Below are 18,371 nucleotides of genomic sequence, written 5' to 3'. Positions count from 1 at the left end.
ATCATTGAGCCTAATTTGCTCAGGTTTGACTTGAACTTGCTTGGTTTTAATCGGGCTAAGTTTGATCCGATCTAAGCTCGAGATGATAATAAGCAGCATGAGCTAAGTTTTTGCCCGCCCAGCCTAGCGTGAAAACCCAACCCGCCACGCCACTCGTAGCTCGACCCGTTATGTATGCTTATTCTCATATTGTTAGTTCAACATCGAATATTTAGTAAACTAAATATTAATATATAAGTTATGTTCCTATAAAAAAATAACAAAAATATTTTTATAAAGCCTATTACATTTTACACTCTCGGATGAAACAAGGAAAAAGATAAAAAGGTGGAGAAGACGTTGACATGACAAAAATGGATAAAGTGGCATATAAAATTTATATAAAATAATATTACATATAAAATTAGTCGCCTTTTGTAGATTTAACATTATTTTTAATAATTTTTAAAAAAAATTAGTAGCACTATCGAACTATATACAAATCTAGGTTTTTTCTTCTTATCATTTGGCGCTTTACTTGTTTTTGCCACATCATCATCTTACGTTTTCATCTCTCCTCTTTCATTTCTCCTACTCTTCCTCATCCAATCAAAACCACTCTTCTCTGAACCACATCCAACTCTCTCTCTCTCTCTCTCTCTCTCTCTCTCTCTCTCTCTCGTTTTCCCCTCCAAAACCATATCTACTTCTCTCCTGTCCTCTTCCTTTTCTTTCCCATTCTATACCACCATCACCACCCTCCTCCTATATCGTGCCATTCCGGCACTGGCGTTCCTCCTCCATTCTCTTGCACTGTCGTTACCTCTACGGTGACAATAGCCAACATGGGATTAGAGGGGGAAGATATCTAGGTGAGTTTAGAGAATAGAGGAGGAGATGAAGAGGTCCGGGGTGGTAATAAGATCGAGTTCAAGTGGGGTCATAATAATATAAACACGAACTCGACCTATTTATTAAATAAGTTAAAATTTTTAAATAAAAATATGTCTATTTATTAGTCGGATTATACAGGTCATAAAAGAGTTATTAGATGGCATAAATTATACAGATTATAAACAGGTTTATTGAGATTGTGAATGAGTTTATTTGAATTATAAATAAGTTTTTGTGTTATACATGAGTTAATCGGGTTATAAATGAATTAATGAGATTATAAATAGGTTAGTCATGTCATAAATAAATGAGTTGATGGGTTGAGTCATAAGCATGTTAATCGAATTGAGGCAATAAACATAAACACAATATGTTTAATAATCAAATTAGATAGGTTAACTTATTTACGATCCGAACTTGATAAAAATTAAACCTAAATCTATTTAAAAGCCAAATAATCGTGTAGAGTTATCTAGTCGGGTCAACTTATATCACCCCTACAAAGATATGGTTTGGGTGGGCAATTAGAGATAGTTTGATTAGATGTGATAAAATGGAGGAAAGGAACAAGTGTTATAAGGGGGGAGAGGTGAGGAAGATGATGTAGTGACAAATAATAATGAGAGATAAAACCCGCATATGTATAAAAGCAAAGCATATTTAAGAGTGACTATTCTTAAAATTTTACATTAAAATAAAAATAAATTGAAACATGTCATACATGCAAATTCCTTGGTGCAAAAAAGTCGGTCAGTGCCTCCTAGCCTCTCGAAGCCGAGGCCCTTACTCTGAAGGAGGGGCTCCTTCTTGCCTCTAATCAACAGTTGCCCAACATGTTCGTTGAAGGTGATTCTAAACTAGTCATCTCTTGTGCTCAAGGTTTGGTCAAAACCCCTTGATCGATTCGATCCATCGTTCATAATTGTCTCTTGCTAAAAACGCGTTTTATGGAATGTCTTCTTTAGCACTCCTTCATAAAAGTGCAACCTTGCTACAGAGTAGGATGGGCAGATCTTGGCAGCCATTCTATTTTGAGGGATTTGAACCCTACCTAGTGAGCTTTCGAATTGCATCTCTTTTGATGCTTAAGAGAACTTCTCACGCCGAGTATGTTAATAATAAGGCAAATACTTCAATGCACCTTTAAAAATTATAATCTTAATCTAACGGCTATAATAACCAGTTTTCATACCTGGTACCGGTTTCCCGGTATCGGTTCCAAAACCACATTACGTAAGAAAAGAGTATATTAGTTAAGAAGATTAATTACGTGTGCCTAACTTCCCAATTTTCTTGTTATACCCTTGAAGATCTTACCATTAGATCTTTATCAAAGTAATTGATAAACAATTAACTTTACGGAAGAAGCGCTCTACACGTTTTTTTTTCTTCCGTTAAGATTTCTCTCTGAAATATAATTATGCCTTAATTATAGGAGATATCATTTAATATTAAATAATTTAAATTTGATTAATTGGAGATAAATTTCAATTTAAATATAATTCTCTATCTCTATCTATTAAAATTTAATTTAAATCAATCTTAAACTAATGGAAGATATATATAAATAATAAAAAATAATAAAAAAGATAAAATGTAATTAAATTTTTATCAAGTTAATTATAAAAGACATCAATACCCTTATTTTGATATATATACATTACTCTCAGTTAATGATATATATATCTTTTATTTAATAAAATATTAAGATAATATAATTGTTAAAAAATAATGTGCAAGATTATATATCTAAAAAAAATTACCTGCTGAACCGGTAATATCTTTCATTCCTATTATACCGTTAAAGATTTTAACAGTTAGATCTTCATTAAATTGATTGATAAAGAATTAATTCAATTGAATAGGAAGAAACCCTCTAATAATAATATTAGCCGATCTCTCAGCTGTCTTTAATCCAAAGAAATTTGAAACAACAGTCATGTCCATAGATCTATTTCCATTAATGCCTCCAGGTATTTACTGCTGTCATAAAACCCAACACCCTTCACTTTGAGAATTTAGAATAAATAGTACATTAGCACAGAGAGAAAGGGAAGTGTTTAAACCCCCAACGTATCCCCGTTCCCCTCACATCCTCCTCTGCCGTAGTAACTCAGTTTGTCCTCACCATCTCTGCCCACATACTCTTTGTCTCCGTCCCTTCTTCCTTTATCCAGTGAACAAAGTTATATCAAACTAAGCTGAACAGAGATACAAAGAAAGGAGGAAGAGGTGAAGGATAGCATAGCCATGGAAGAACCCAAGGATGTGAAGAAGAATAATAATGAAAAGTGCAGCCCGGTGGATGGTAGGCGTGATCAAAATTCTCTAGTGGAGATGTGCAAATCTAGGCAGCATTTGTACCAGGATTACCCAGCTCTTCTCCCTCTTCCTTTACCTCTGCCTCCTCTTCTCTTCTATATTCCTTCTACTTCACCTTTCACTAAGACATACTACCCCAAATCAACAACTTATGTGAAGAAAAGCATGTGGATGCAAAAGCCACTGCTCACCGCCTCGTCAAACACCGGAGTTGCGGCAGTACCTCTTTCGCAAGGTGCTTGATGATTTACCTTCATTCCAATTGAATTTCCTGCCATGTTTGGCAATATTTTCTGTTTCATTACTGCATTTCTCATATATCCTCAAACTTTGCAATTGGAGACCAGGTACTGAAGTAATCCAAGAGAAGAAAAGCTATGAATTGAATGCAGATTACTTAAGTTGTGAAAGTAAACCTTCTGCTAGCGCACAAGCAATGGTTATAGCCCGAAGGCTGGATTCCGGTGGCGTTGAGGGGGCTGCAATCCCTCTCCTTGCTAACCACTTCCTTGTTCAGTTTGACCCCTCTCAAAAAATTTACCATTATGATGTGAATATATCTCCGCGGCCGTCAAAGGAAATTGCAAGGATGATCAAGAGAAAACTAGTGGAGGATAACTCCGACATCCTCTCCGGCGCCCTGCCGGTTTTCGACGGCCGCAAGAATCTCTACAGTCCAACTGAGTTCCAAGATGATAAGCTTGAATTCTTCGTAAGTCTACCGATCGCCGCGAGGAAATGCTTGCCAGGTGAAGATGTTGTCAGTGTGCTTGAGAAGCAGAAGAATAAGATTTTCAAGGTGAACATCAGATTAGCCTCCAAGTTAAGTGGAGAGGATTTGCATACGTATTTGAAGGAAGAGGAGGACGGCAAACCTCTTCCTCAAGATTATCTTCATGCATTAGATGTTGTTTTGCGCGAAAGCCCGACGGAGAGCTGCATTCCGGTAGGGAGGTCGTTGTATACAAGCTCTATGGGAGAAGTTAAAGATGTTGGTGATGGAGCTGTTGGATTGAGAGGATTCTTCCAGAGTCTTAGACCTACCAAACAAGGCCTATCTCTCAATGTAGATTTCTGTGTCACAGCCTTCCATGAAAGCATTGGCATCATCCCTTACTTGCAGAAGAGTTGCCTTTTCTTAAGAGACCTTTCTCGGAGAAAAAACCGGGGATTGATGGAAGAAGAGAGAAGAGAAGTGGAGAAGGCCTTGAAGAACATCAAAGTCTCCGTCTGCCATCGCGAAACGGATCAGAGATACCGCGTTTATAGCTTGACCGACGACGTAACGGAGAATCTCAAGTTTAGAGACAGGAAGGGGAAGGATCTGATGTTGGTGGATTACTTCAGGGATAATTATAACCATGATATACAATTCAGGAACCTCCCCTGCTTGCAGATAAGTAGAAGCAAGCCATGCTATCTACCAATGGAACTCTGCATGGTGTGCGAAGGGCAAAAATTCCTGGGAAAACTTTCTGATGAGCAGACTGCTAGGCTTCTTAAGATGGGATGCCAAAGGCCTGGAGAAAGGAAAGATATCATCAAGGGTGTTGTAGAAGGAGAATTTGGCCCAACAAGGTATTGATCCATATACATTATTTAGAACAATACTGCTCGATCTTGCTTACAATTGTTTGCTACAATGCATCAAAAGCTTATTTTATCATTACTATCATTGCAGTGGATGCTATGCTAATCAGTTCAAGCTCCAAATCTCAAGAGACATGACCAGACTTTGTGGGAGAGTCCTTCAACCGCCAAAACTAAAACTCGGCGATGGTGGGCATGTTAGAGACATAACTCCAAACCGACATGATCGGCAATGGAACTTGATCAATAGCCATGTTGCTGAAGGCTCCAAAATCAGAAGGTGGGCTCTGATAAGCTTCGGTGGCACCCCTGAGCAGCGCTCCTGCATTCCCAAGTTTATAAACCAGTTATCTAGCAGGTGCGAGCAGCTTGGTATTGCACTGAACAAGAACACGATCATTAGCCCATTGTTCCACCAAATTCAACTGCTTAACAATGTGAATACATTGGAATGCGAGCTTAGAAAGATCCATGAAGCTGCATCCGGGAATCTGCAATTGCTTATGTGCATAATGGAGAGAAGACACCGGGGTTATGCTGATTTGAAGCGAATTGCTGAGACTTGCATCGGCGTTGTGACTCAGTGCTGCTTATACTCCAATCTTACCAAACTTACTTCACAATTCCTCGCCAATTTAGCCCTCAAAATCAACGCAAAGCTTGGTGGTTGCAATGTGGCATTCTATAACACATTGCCATGCCAAATTCCTAGAATTTTCTCCGAAGACGACCCCGTGATCTTCATGGGCGCAGACGTGACTCACCCACATCCACTTGATGACTTCAGTCCGTCAGTTGTTGCTGTAGTCGGCACCGCGAACTGGCCAGCGGCAAATAAGTACATTTGCAGGATAAGCTCGCAAACACATCGGCAAGAAATTATCGAAAAGCTGGACGAGATGGTCGGAGAGCTACTTGAGGAGTTCTACTCAGAGCTTCACAGACTTCCTGGTAGAATAATATTCTTCAGAGATGGCGTCAGCGAGACTCAGTTTTACAAGGTGCTGAAGCAAGAGCTGCAGTCTATCCAGGCAGCATGTTTGCGATTCCCGGGTTACAAGCCTTCAATAACTTTCGTCGTAGTCCAGAAGAGGCATCATACAAGGCTCTTCCGAAACGAGAAGAATTCCTATTCAGATGAGAACATACCGCCAGGAACGGTAGTGGATACTGTGATTACGCATCCAAGAGAATTCGATTTCTACTTATGCAGTCACTGGGGAATGAAGGGAACCAGTAGGCCAACTCATTACCATGTTCTATGGGATGACAACCATTTCAAGTCTGACGAACTGCAGAAATTGATACACAATCTATGCTATACTTTTGCCAGATGCACCAAACCAGTTTCACTTGTTCCCCCTGCATACTACGCGCACCTCGCTGCTTATAGAGGGAGGTTGTATCTTGAGAGGTCAGACTCAACGCCGCGGCCAACGCTGTGTAGATCTGCTCCTTTGCAGACTGCACCACTGCCGAAGCTCAGAGATGGCGTCAAGAAGCTTATGTTTTACTGCTGACCTGCGGCATCAATGTGTGAAAAAAAAATGATACCTCTTAATTAGTTCTTGTTTGTTGTTTCGATGCAGTTCATATTTGCTATGTCTTGTATCAAATGACTTCGCCAAAATGCTTTTTGTAGCCAACGCACGTAGTAGGCAACTTTTATTTCCATTCCTGTGACCTTCTAACCATGAACATGGAAAAATTTAGTGCACAATTGGCTTGTTATGCAATGCTAACTTCGAGTATGGTGATACAGCTATTACTTGTACGCATATGCAGCTTATGCTCGGAGGAAATGGCCAGCAACATGGCATTCTTTCTTTTCTTTTCTTTCTTATCTTTGGCTAGAAAACCATAGGATTGCTTGTTAGCTATGAGAAATAAACTTTTAGCCACTGTTTGCCTCTTGGCTTTAGAATTTCCTGTTTTAGTTTGAGGAACATTATTCCAGATTTTTGGCCAAACATTAAATTATTCTTACCTATATTAGAAATACTATTCAATTTATTCCACACATATGCCTAATATAATTTTACCTTAATTTGGTTAAAGTTATTTCATATCATATTAAATATTATATCTTCTCTCTGTTAGTGTCTACTTATCTCATTTTACTAGCCAAAAGTTTCACTTATCTCCTCTCTTTTACTATTTATCTATTTTATTTTTTACTCAAGGACGTATGGCATGTTCACATATCTAAAACAAATAAGAGCTCTTTAATTTGAATTTATATGTCAAACTAAAAGTATTTGAATCAATTTTTAGAATTTTATTTATATTTTTTTCTTAATTTTATATCATATTAAAAATAATTATAACACCATCAACCTAGTTTACAAGTTAACATCGCATTTCTCTACTCTAAATTAGAGGTACAATTTTAAGACTAAGAAGTAAAATAATTATTCTAAATTTTTTCTTAAACCAAAACAAAAATATTCCATAAAGTTATTTTTTACATCCTATGTGGTATGTTAATAAGAACACTAATTAAGGGGAAAATGTCCAGTAAAGAGAGTTTTCTTTGTTGACCAAATATACTATATAGTTTCTACCTTAGATGATGCAACATAAAATATATTACAGTCTAAATCTTAATCAATATAAGTCTGGATGAGAAGCTTGAAAGTAAAAGAAGTAAGTGTATTTACTAGGATCAAACACAACTGAGCAGAAAACTATGTGCTGGGAGTATATTGAGCATTGAAAAGCAAGTGGCTTTGGATCTTTCAGGCTAAGGCCAACTTGCTTATTCTAAAAAGCCATTGCAATGGCTACAGAGTCTGTTGATGTTTTGGCTAAACCTTGCAACAGGAACAACCAGATCCTGGCAAGGGTGGGCTAAATCAAAATCAATATGGATGGGTATCATAAGTGATGCTTGAATCCAAAAAGGATTAGGAAAAATGTTTCCTACTTGTGTGGGTTCTGCTACAGTGGAACAAATCTTTCATGGAGTTGCAGTCCTTTTTTGTGTTTATCTCCTAATACAGTTGGACTTGGAGGTAAATGCCTAGTGGGACATGGAATAAGTGCCCTCTCAGGACCAGGCAATAGCCGATCCACTTCATGCCTATAAATGGGTGCATTCATGAGTCAGGCAAGTTAAGAAGATGATTTAGAGAGAGAGAGAGAGAGAGGGGTGCATCGGCTAAGTAGTGCATAATAATTCTACAGATTGTGTAAAAAAGTTGAAGGAATCAAGAGATGGAACAAAGTGATTTTGTTCTTACTAGGTTTTCTTTCAGTAGACTTGGGGACTACTAGAAGGGTGACGCAAGTAACAACTCTCAAGCTGAAGGATTAATTGTTTTAGGAGGACCTAAGCAGTGAGGAAGAAGTAAGCAGAGGAGGTCTGATAATAGAGAATATCGCAAGAGAGGACATTAGGGAAGAGCAATGAATAATTCAAGTTGTAACTACCGTAAAAAAGTAAAAGAATATTAAGTGAAACTACTTACAAAGGAAAAATGATCAAGAGGAGAAGAACAAAAGGCACGTATTTTTAAGTTCTAGGCAAAATATAGTGCTAGAAGATGTGTCAAATGGAGATGGTGACTTGAGTATGAGCCACTTTAGGGATGAGCAGAATCTAGATTCTACGTACTCCTATCGATGCCGACGTAGGGATTGATTTAAAACTTATAAACCTGATGAGGAGAAATGATTTTGATAAGAAATAATATAACTTATGAGACTGTTAGAATCCAAATAATCAAACATACTATGTTTGACGAGATAAGTAAGAACTCTTAAAGTTGTAAGATATGTTACAAATCTAAAGAAAATTTTGATTTCTTTAGGTGATCTTGAGATGAATGGATTCTTTTTTTCAATATTAGATGGCATTCTTAAAGTTGCCAAAGAGGTAATTATGATCATTAAAGCAATATATTATAGAAATCTTTACATATTAATAGGGAGTACACTTACAGGTGGAGCACTTGTGTCTACTCACATAAAGGCAGGTACTAATGCGACCACCTTATGGCATTTATACCTTTGGCCATATTGATAAGCGAGGTTTGCGGGAGCTTCATAATGCAAACTGCTTAATGAGGTTAGGTATCGTGATTTATAATTTTAAAATATTGCTTGTACGAGAAATACTGTAGAGCTTCATTTATAAGCTGTGGGATAGGCAAAGTGTATAAGGATTTATGCAGATTTGTCAAAGAATTTATAGGCCGAGGTTGTTAATATGACACACTATATTGTTAACAAATCATAATCTATAAATACTCATATGGCTTGAAGTCTAGACTAGACAACTAAAATGTCGGTGAGGCCTATAATGCCTATGTATTAAAAGAATGTTGGCTCTTTGTCCAGCCCATATCTAATCTTCGGACGGATATATTATTAGTTCAAATGATCAGATAAAATAGATTAGGCTATAGAGAAAGATGAGGTATACTATCTTCACAAGCAGCAGTTAAATATGGTTTTGAGGATATTTTGTTTTCGCACTCATTGGCGATGAATACCATTCTCCCATTCTCGTTAGAGGATGCTCTACAAAGTACAAATTATAATAAGTAGACAATTGCAATGAAAGAAGAATTGAAGTGTCCACATAAGAACCACACTTGAAACTTATGAAAAACCTAAAAAAATAGAAGATAATTGGTTGTAGGTGAATCTACAGGGTGAAATGACTTCACATTAGATAATAAAAGACTAAAGTACAAAGCTCAGCTTATAACTAAAGAGTGCAAATAGAAAGAAGATATTAGTTACAAAGAAATATATTCTCCCATGCTCCTGTGGTAAAGCATATGATAATTGACATTTATATTGGTTATGGTAGTGATGCATGATATGGAGCTTAATTAACTGGATGTCAAGATTGCATGTCTTGACAGTAAGCTTGAAAAGGACATATATATGGAGCAATATGAAGGATTCAATGAGCAAGGTAAAAAAAAAAATTGGCATGCAAGCTAAACATATATTTGTACAGATTAAAACAATCTCTAATGGTACAAGAGATCTAATTCTTTCTTATGGGTATTACTTATGTAAGAAGCAGGTATGATAATAAATTAAGCTTTATGGTAGACAAATGGGGAGAGAGGATAGCTGGATTGGAGAGAGAGATGATAGAGAGGGGAAAATAGTAATTAGATTTTATTGATAAATATAAATATGAGATGGAAAAGAAAAGAAAAGAGAAATATGTATTAATAAACTGTATTAAGATGAGCAGCTATTTAATTAATGTACAAATATAGATCTTTCCACTTCTAAAATATTAGAAAGGAGAGTAAAGTGAAGGAGACCGTCCAAACGCCTTATGGAAAATAGAAAGCAGTTGTCAAATAGCCTAGTGTCCTTTCCACTTCTCGCTTGGCGCACTTAGTTGTTTCAGTGGCCTTGCTCTGCTGCCTTCCGTTGCCCCCCCCTCTTCCGTCAATTCGTCGAGCATCTCGCCGACGCTGAGACCCCTACCAAAACATGGATCCCTCCTTCCTCCTAATGCTCTCCAACCTCCTCCATCTCCACAATTACCTAGATCCCTCCTCCTCTCTTCTCTCCTCCTCCTCCTCCACCTCTTCCTCTTCTTCCTCCTCTCCTCTTTCCTCCTCCGCCGCCCCTCTCCTCTTCTTCGCCCTCGCCTCCGTCCTCTCCTACGCTTCCTCTTCCCTCTCTTCAACTTCCTCTTCCTCCTCCTCTCCCCCTCCTCCTCGTCCACCTCCGTCGTCTTCCCCCTCCTCCTTCTTCTCCTCCTTCTCCTCCTCCAACCTCTGGTCCTTGCCCCCTTCCTCCCGCGACGCCCGTTGCCGCGCCCTCTTTGGCCTCTCCTACCCTGTCTTCGCCACCCTCCTTGACCACCTCCGCCCCTTCCCCCTCCCCCTCTCCCTCCCCCTCGACCATGCCCTCTCGCTCGCCCTTGCCCGTCTCTCCCGCGGCTTATCCTCCCGCCGCCTCTCCCGCCTCCTCCACCTCCCCCCTTCCCTCATCTCCCGCTCCACCCACGCCCTCACCCGTCTTCTCGCCACCCGCCTCTACCCCGACTACGTAAAGCCCCCCGTCTCCCACCGCCTTATCCGCACCACTCACTCCTTCCGCGACATCTCCGCTCTCCCCAACCTCTGCGGCGCTATTGCCTCCTCCCCCGTCCGCCTCCACTGCGGCCGCCGCCTCCCTCTTCCCCCTCCTCTCCTCCAAGAGTCGACCTTTCCCCTCAATTCTCCTTCAGATCGTCGCCGACGGCAGGAAGATCTTCTGGGACGCCTGCGTTCGCGCCGCTGGCTCCGCCGACGCTGCTTCCCACTTCCGCGATAGTCGCCTCTACCACCGCCTCTCGTCGTCCGACTTCCTCCGCGATTCCGTCGTCACTGTCAAGGGCCACCACGTTCGCCCTTACCTCGCGGGCGACGAATCGTTCCCCCTTCTCCCCTTCCTCCTCACCCCGTTCTCTTCTTCATCCGCTAACTCCAACCCTGCGCATGAGGCGTTTGACGCAGCGCTCGCAAGGGCGAGGGCCGCGTCAGTGGAGCCAGCCGTTGCTCTACTCAAGGGACGGTGGAAGATACTGAGGAAGCTTAATGTGGGTCTTGATCATGCGGCGCAGACAGTGGTGGCTTGTGTTGTGTTGCATAACATTTGTCAGATCGCTGGGGAGCCGGAGGACGAGGGGAAGTACTTTTGGCGAGATCCACCAGAATCCCCGCAGATGGCACGCCCGGTGGAAAGTGAGAGATCTGTGTACTACGCCGGAGAGAGCGTGAGGCAGGCTTTGGCAGAGGATCTGTACGAGAGGCAGCAGAAGATCTCGGGTGGGAGATGACAAATCCGGAGGTGAGCAGATTAACCCAAAGCTGACCTTTTTTATTTGCAATTAGTTGTAGGTGTGATCCTTGTTGGTTCATTGTGTTGCTATCTTCTGTTCTATAAGTGGAGACAATTATTTGTTGTAAATCAATGCTTTGATATGATCATTTTAATGCTACTGAAGTGTTATATCTATCTCTTGAAAATGCAGTATGATATAGTCAAAATGGGCTTTAGTAACAATTTAGTGGCATCAAGTAGTAGGATTTGAGCATGTGATTTGAAGCAATTATTCCCTTTAATTATTTTACGTTGCAAAATTTTCTGTTTCTACTTACTGCTTGTGGAACTATTCGAGAGTTTATCTTGTTTCATCTGGTTCAGAATTGTCTGTCCTGCTGGTAGCTTTCAAGCATCATTTCATCATTACTGGCTTTATAAAGACTTCTTCCTTTCTTCATAAGAAAGAGCATCAATTTCATGTTATCCTAGATGTTTGATATCTCCTTGACTCTTGTTGAAATGAAGTTACAAATACCTAATATGACGGGTGAAATGGAGACTATTGATAAATTGTATCTAAAGGACTTCTTTAAGAACAGGTCTATATCTTTAGAAGGAAATAATTCACATTTGTTTGCTTGATAGAGTGTTTTATAATGAGGTATTAAATTACTTCTAGTATTACTGAGGTTTCTGATGATAGGCTTGCCTTGTAAGTTCTAACTATAGAGTATAGACTATTAGCCTGATCATCCAAAGGAAATATCAACATTTTCAGATAGATTTCCTATTGCATGGTCCTTCATGAATGTTGTCCCATTAGTATCAGTTCCTGCTTAACTGATATGTGGGCCTGTTCTGGTTCTACATAGTCATAACTCATAAGGTTTAGGAAAGTGCTGCAACCAGGGAATGTAGAAAGAACTTATCACTTTGGTTAATGGAATTTGGCTTTGTAAGTTTAAGTTCAGTGGAACATTCTGCTGTGAAAAGTTTTGACTAACACCATTGTGATAAGAATTAATGTGATTCCACATGTATTGCTTGTTGTCTTCTACATGAGAATAAGCAAGAAAGAAAAAAGAAACAAAGAGAAGAGAGGGACCAAGTAGTTATTCTTGAGGAAGAATTTACATGTTGTGGCACAGGGATGTGCCAACAGTGTTGTGGCAATACATACAAAGCAGCATGACCATTGCTGCTTGACACGAGGTCCTGCGCTGTGGCACCGAGTCTAAAGAGGGTTAGAGAGAGAGAGTAAAGGAGATGTGTTTCTTTATAATGATTACTGACGAACGAACTTATTGGCATATTCAATATGAGAATGCTGGTGTTTATTATTTGTCATTGAAATTTTAAATGTTGAACCAGAAATAAATTATAAGCAAATTTTAAATGTTGAACTGGAAATAAATTATAAGCAAATTTTAAATGTTGAACCGGAAATAAATACTAAGCCATCTTCATGGATGAAATAAACATCTCACTATTCTAAGACTTAAGTGTTTCTAAAATTGTTTGATATACAACAAGGTGGAGAAAAGTGAATTTTGATGAACAATAGACATTTGTATGTAATTGCTTCTGTTTTTTATTATTGTTCAGAAATGAAGAAAGTAGGAGTGTTAAAAGCTAAGAAGCACATACACAGATACGGGACACGAATACGACACGATACGGACACGGGGATGCGACAAATTTTTAAAAAAAGGATACGATACGTTTAGGACACGGCAAAATAAATAAATAAAAGCATCATATATATTATCGATATGTTTAAAGAAATATTTTTCTAAACTTATAGTAAAAATACACAAGCATGCATAAATTATTCATGAGAGAAAAACAAAATGTATACAATACTACAAAGCCAAAAATAATAATGCTAATATGTGATAAGACAATTCTATATTATAAAAATAAATATCTAACTATCTAAGAATAAATAACTAACTACCATTATTTAACTACAGTGGATGGCATAGGCGAATCTGTGATTTTACAATAATTTGCATTAATATTAATTTTCTTGAATGTACTAACTTGTGATTGTTGCATTATATTTACATAGCATATGTAGGAATTTCTAAAATTGATAATTTATGTTATCAACTTTTATAGTATATGATAAATCTTATGTCCAAAAAGTTTTCCAAAGGTGTCTAAGGAGTGTCCGAATTTATTCTATAATTTTTTAAATATGAGGTATGTCGTAGAAGTATCCGACACGTGTCCAATGAGTGTCCGACGAGTGTCGGACACGGACACGGCATGCTATTTGAAGTGTCCGTGTTTCATAGGTTAAAAGTGTAGAAGTGCTTTAGTTATCATTTTTATATGACAATTATAAGATTGCCAAATTTTTGTTCTTATTATTGTCAGATAGGAAAGAATTATTGGAAAGGAAAAAAGAAAATTGAACATTACTTAGATTAAAATATTGGAATGGATGTGTTGTCATTAGGAAGAAATCAAGACCTAGGCTTTATTTGTATACATATTGTGATGTGGTGGATTTTTTTTCGGTGAGAGAAGTGGGAACTTAATGGTGTCTGTGATTTAGTTTATTATATTTCAGAAGTTGTATAACATTTTTGGATCAGAAAATATCATTCTTACATCAACCAACTGCTGTTGCCTTTCCTTCTTTTCATTGATTTAGACAAATTTAATTTGGTCCTTATTTTTCTTGTTCTTCTCCTGTGTTGATTTTATTGTTATCACATCATGGTTTTGGCTTGAGGACTGAAATTCTAATTAATTACCTTGTGAGTGCTTTAAAATTTATTGTTCTTTGATGCTTGGTTTCATCCGTTGTTTTTCTGTACCATTTAAGCAAAGCCATTGCTAAATAAACTAGTCATTACTTTACTAGTTTTCATCATTTATATTATGCTCACAAGTCAAAAAAATGTAGGAAGGAACTTGGTTTGGGCCAGGGGTGCTATTATCTAAAGGACAGTTTTCTTTGATGGGAGTTTTACGGGTAATATTAGAGATGTTTGAGAGGGCATTGACCGCATTTACTTTACTAGTTTTGGGAGACATCCAAGAAACATCTCCAATACAAAATCTCCTCTTGTATGTACTTTTTTTCTTTCTTTCTGCAGATCTACATTTCTGCCACAGTTTAGCACTAATTGACCAACTCTACTTCCTATTGGTATCAACAGTAAATCATAGGAAGAAATGTGTTACAATTTGGGAGACTGGACATCTGCAAAATGCTTCTCTACCTTCTTTTTGTTTGCCAACTATGCTGTTAACCCAAGTTGAGGAATTCTTTGATAGTTTTATGAAGGGAAACATAGAAAGAGATGACGTCCATTGTTGCCGAAAGTATTGGATAAGCTTTGCATCTTTCCATTGAGAGAGTCTGGCTTCATTTGGTCTGACCAAGAAATCAAAAGGAAACTGTGAGATGATGTCAGTCACTATTTTTAATCACTGTTATAGTTGGATAGATGAAATTAGAAGGATTTATCTGTTGTTATCCTTAGTTCACGCGTAACAGTAAATATACATTTATATGCTAATTGGATTTGGACCACACGATCCTTGCAAACTTGCATGTATACCCTGCTGTGCATCCTATAAGTGGCAGGAAAACATGATGATCACTTTTTGCCTTTAAATAATATCCACCATCCTGGATCCTTGCCGTGTAGAAAAGAATTAGTTCGTTGGCAAAGAAAAGGTTTTACTTCTATGATGCTAATTAAGTAAATGGATGATGATTATATATATATATATATACTAACTAATCGTCCTTCTTTACAAATGATAACTTATGCGACCAATCTTTCTAACTCGATCAAACCTGTTCATTTTATGATCCCGTACATGTCCATCAAAGGAAAGAGAAAAAAAAAAGTTATAAAGAAGAAAATAAGAACAAGAAAAATCACTCTACCGATAAAGAAAAGAAAAAGAAAAGGAGAAAATATTATTCCTATCCGGAAACCGTACGTGTCGTGACTCGTAAATGATCACACGGATTGCCGGGAGTATCCGCCGGATCGTAGCCGGCCGAAGAGGCTCTGCACGTACGACAGCGAAGTCTTCTTCCCCGCGTCTTCGCCGTGATCACCTCTCCCTCTCCTCGTTGACCCATTCCTCTCTCCCCTCGTTGACCTCTCCCTCTCCGTCTCCCTCTCCTTGAGCAAGTTGGCTCGGCCTTCCGACGCGCTTCGAAACAAGAGCAAATCCCTCAGCTTCCATTTCCTTTTATTATTATTAGAAGAACAGCAATGTTTGTGATCTCTCTCTAAGAAAATCATGCAACCTTTACTAATCCTACTACTACGACTACCCAATTCCGTGCTATCTCTCGTCGCCTCCACCATCGCCGCCACGAAAGGATCGATCTCGTCCTCCCTCTCCCTCCGCCGCGGTGACCACATCCCCTTAATGACCCTCGGAGACCGCGGCGACGAGCAAACGCTGCTCCAATCCTCCATCCCTTGGAGGCGCGGGGGTGGCTTGAGCGGCCGTATCCTCCCCTCCTTGAAGAGCTCGTCAGCGGGGGCGAGCTCGTCGGAACTCTTAAGATGCCCGCCGTGTGCGAACGCGAAGTCGAGGTCGTCGTCGTTGCAGCTGTTGTTGTCCCCGGCGGCGGGGGAGAAGCGGGACTTGGGAGTGCCGGGCTTCTCTTCCCAGTCGAATGGGACGGTAGAGTGGACGGAGAACGACGGCCGGGATCCGTACACGTCGTCGTTGATAAGAGCGTACATGGCAGCGGCGCGGGCTGGGGTGGTCGGAGCTGTGACATAGGGGCTGGTGTTTGCGCTGTCGAAGTTGAAGTCTTTCGCCGGAGCCACCACCTCCATATGCATGGCTGGATATTTTCTCTTTCGATGGATTGGAATGGAGATTAGGTGGAAGGATAGATGTCTTAAATAGAATCAGCCAGTTGCAAGAGAGAGCTTATTTTAATCACTTACAAGTATTTACCGAAATATTTTATATCCTTTATTTTTAAATTGTTGTAAATATATTCACATAATATAGATAGTGGTAGCGATAAAAAATATAAATATTGTATCGTCATAATCACCAGTTTTAGTGTATTTCAAATTATTATTTTTTCTCTCTCGTAAAATATAAGTTTTCGAACCACATTATATCACTAATCTTAGAGAGGAAAACACCTTAAGATAAAAACATCAAATGCCTAAAATATATAATACTTTAATACTCCTCTAAAATTTTTAATTCTATCTCACGGCTATAATAACTAGTTTTCATATCCGATACCAATTCCAAATCACATTAGGTAAAAAAATGGTACATTAGTCAAGAAGCTAAGTGTGCCTAACTAGCGCATTACACGTTCTTTTTTCTTTTAGATATAATTGTGATAAATAGTATTATGCTTTAATTATATTAAAAAAAATTTATCAGAGATATACTTCAATTTAAATTTAATCTTTTTTCTCTATATGTTATAAAATTTTAGTTTAAATCAATCTTAAATTAATAAAATATATATATAAATAATTAAAATATAATCAAAGAGATAGAATTTAATTGAACTTTTTAGTTATAAAAAGAAACTAATACTCTTATTATTATTTAATATATCCTTAAGAATCTTAATCATTAGATCTCATTAGAGATAAGGACAAGGGTTTGCCCAATATTAGGTCAATAACATATAAATTTTGTCAATTTTTTTACCCTGTAAGTACTGGGGTGTTGCTCTTGCTATCAAGATTATTAATTATTCGTACTTAATTTTTCTTGGCTAATTGGTGGACGCAGTGAAAATTTCTTTGCATTAATTCGTTAGCCCCACAACTTCACTATTCAAGGAATTTGAACTTTGGACCGTCTTTGCAAATGGATGGTTATAATTGCAAAGTGGAAAATTTCAATCCAAAGTTGCACGTGGAGGACTGGTGTTCTCTCGTAATGCTGACGGTACTATTACATGAGAATAAGAAATTTCAAATTATTATTATTATTATTATTATTATTATTATTATTATTATTATTATTATTATTATTGTTATTATTTATATTTTTATGCTGATCTAAACTAATAATAAAGTGGAACAAAAATATTCGATTATAAAATACTTCATACCTTCATCTGCCATTCTCTATTTCCCTATTTTAAAAAATACATTTGCCAAAAATATCATTACAAAAGCCAAATTTTGAGATGTTTCTTTCAAGGGTATTTTAGTAAATTTGGCTATGTAGGAGTAGGTTATAGTGTCTCAAATGCAGTTTTTGTGCATTCATCCATAGATTTAAATAAACAGTAGTTTAATTAGCAATAAGTCTAGTTAGTCAAAATAATAATAAGATGTTTTATAAAATTATATATATATATATATATATATATATGTATAAATTAATAAGACAATGTTCACATGATTAAAAAAGTTCACATTGTATCAAATTCTAGTGACACTAACACCATTTTAAATGAGCACCTCTTTCCCTTTTAAGTAAAATCCTAAGATATCGGACATATTCTAAATCACATAACTCTAAATAAAAGTAAGAACGAAGAAAATTATTTTACAACAAAGCGCAGAAATAAATTTAATGCGTAGTTATGATAATTTTCACCTCATGAAACAACAATCAATATATTAACCCAAAATATTAAGTCTTTACGAATGAAATAGAAAACTATTCTCTACCCTTACAAAAAGAATTACTGAGTTATTCTTAAAGTGCCTCTAATAAGCATGAGAACTCTAGAATATCCTTAACAGTAATGCACCAATTAGATACTATAAACATAGCATGATAAACGAGTGAGATACTAATTTTCAACGCTA

At 37.9% G+C, this 18,371-nt stretch overlaps 3 protein-coding genes across 4 annotated transcripts; 2 read left to right on the top strand and 1 right to left on the bottom strand.

Moving 5' to 3' along the window:
• The first annotated feature begins 2,785 nt into the window (after positions 1-2,785).
• LOC140787008 (protein argonaute 7-like) lies at positions 2,786-6,502 on the top strand. Its single transcript, XM_073135744.1, has 3 exons — positions 2,786-3,430; positions 3,543-4,773; positions 4,877-6,502. Exons 1-3 carry the CDS (start codon positions 3,124-3,126, stop codon positions 6,303-6,305), a joined length of 2,967 nt encoding a protein of 988 aa, XP_072991845.1. The 5' UTR covers positions 2,786-3,123; the 3' UTR covers positions 6,306-6,502.
• Positions 6,503-10,096: 3,594 nt separating this feature from the next.
• On the top strand, positions 10,097-15,124 carry LOC140786657 (uncharacterized). 2 transcript variants are annotated; one of them, XM_073135257.1, is made up of 2 exons: positions 10,097-11,598; positions 14,748-15,124. In XM_073135257.1, the coding sequence occupies exon 1, from the start codon at positions 10,252-10,254 to the stop codon at positions 11,080-11,082; it is 831 nt and encodes a 276-aa protein (XP_072991358.1). In that variant the 5' UTR covers positions 10,097-10,251; the 3' UTR covers positions 11,083-11,598; positions 14,748-15,124. The 2 variants fall into 2 exon arrangements, 1 of the variants encoding a protein (XP_072991358.1); XR_012108684.1 differs by lacking the exon at positions 10,097-11,598 and adding an exon at positions 14,536-14,655 and having other exon boundaries at positions 14,748-14,876.
• Positions 15,125-15,472: 348 nt separating this feature from the next.
• LOC140786656 (uncharacterized) lies at positions 15,473-16,417 on the bottom strand. Its single transcript, XM_073135255.1, has one exon. The coding sequence runs from the start codon at positions 16,407-16,409 to the stop codon at positions 15,564-15,566; it is 846 nt and encodes a 281-aa protein (XP_072991356.1). The 5' UTR covers positions 16,410-16,417; the 3' UTR covers positions 15,473-15,563.
• Positions 16,418-18,371: the final 1,954 nt, after the last annotated feature.

The sequence above is a fragment of the Typha latifolia genome, chromosome 4 (genome assembly GCF_019914945.1).
Source record: "Typha latifolia isolate L0001 chromosome 4, TyphaL0001v2, whole genome shotgun sequence".
Lineage (NCBI taxonomy): Eukaryota > Viridiplantae > Streptophyta > Magnoliopsida > Poales > Typhaceae > Typha > Typha latifolia.
The sequence above is the reverse complement of the archived record's forward strand: the minus strand, read 5'-3'. Positions and strand labels throughout refer to the sequence as shown.

What these genes read in the sequence shown, in the direction of transcription:
- LOC140787008 (XM_073135744.1), top strand. Translation starts at nt 3,124, where the DNA reads ATGGAAGAACCCAAGGATGTGAAGAAGAATAATAATGAAAAGTGCAGC. An exon ending in GGCAGTACCTCTTTCGCAAG is followed by an intron (nt 3,431 to 3,542) that starts GTGCTTGATGAT and finishes ATTGGAGACCAG; the next exon opens with GTACTGAAGTAATCCAAGAG. An exon ending in GGAGAATTTGGCCCAACAAG is followed by an intron (nt 4,774 to 4,876) that starts GTATTGATCCAT and finishes CTATCATTGCAG; the next exon opens with TGGATGCTATGCTAATCAGT.
- LOC140786657 (XM_073135257.1), top strand. Translation starts at nt 10,252, where the DNA reads ATGGATCCCTCCTTCCTCCTAATGCTCTCCAACCTCCTCCATCTCCAC.
- LOC140786656 (XM_073135255.1), bottom strand. Translation starts at nt 16,409, where the DNA reads ATGCATATGGAGGTGGTGGCTCCGGCGAAAGACTTCAACTTCGACAGC.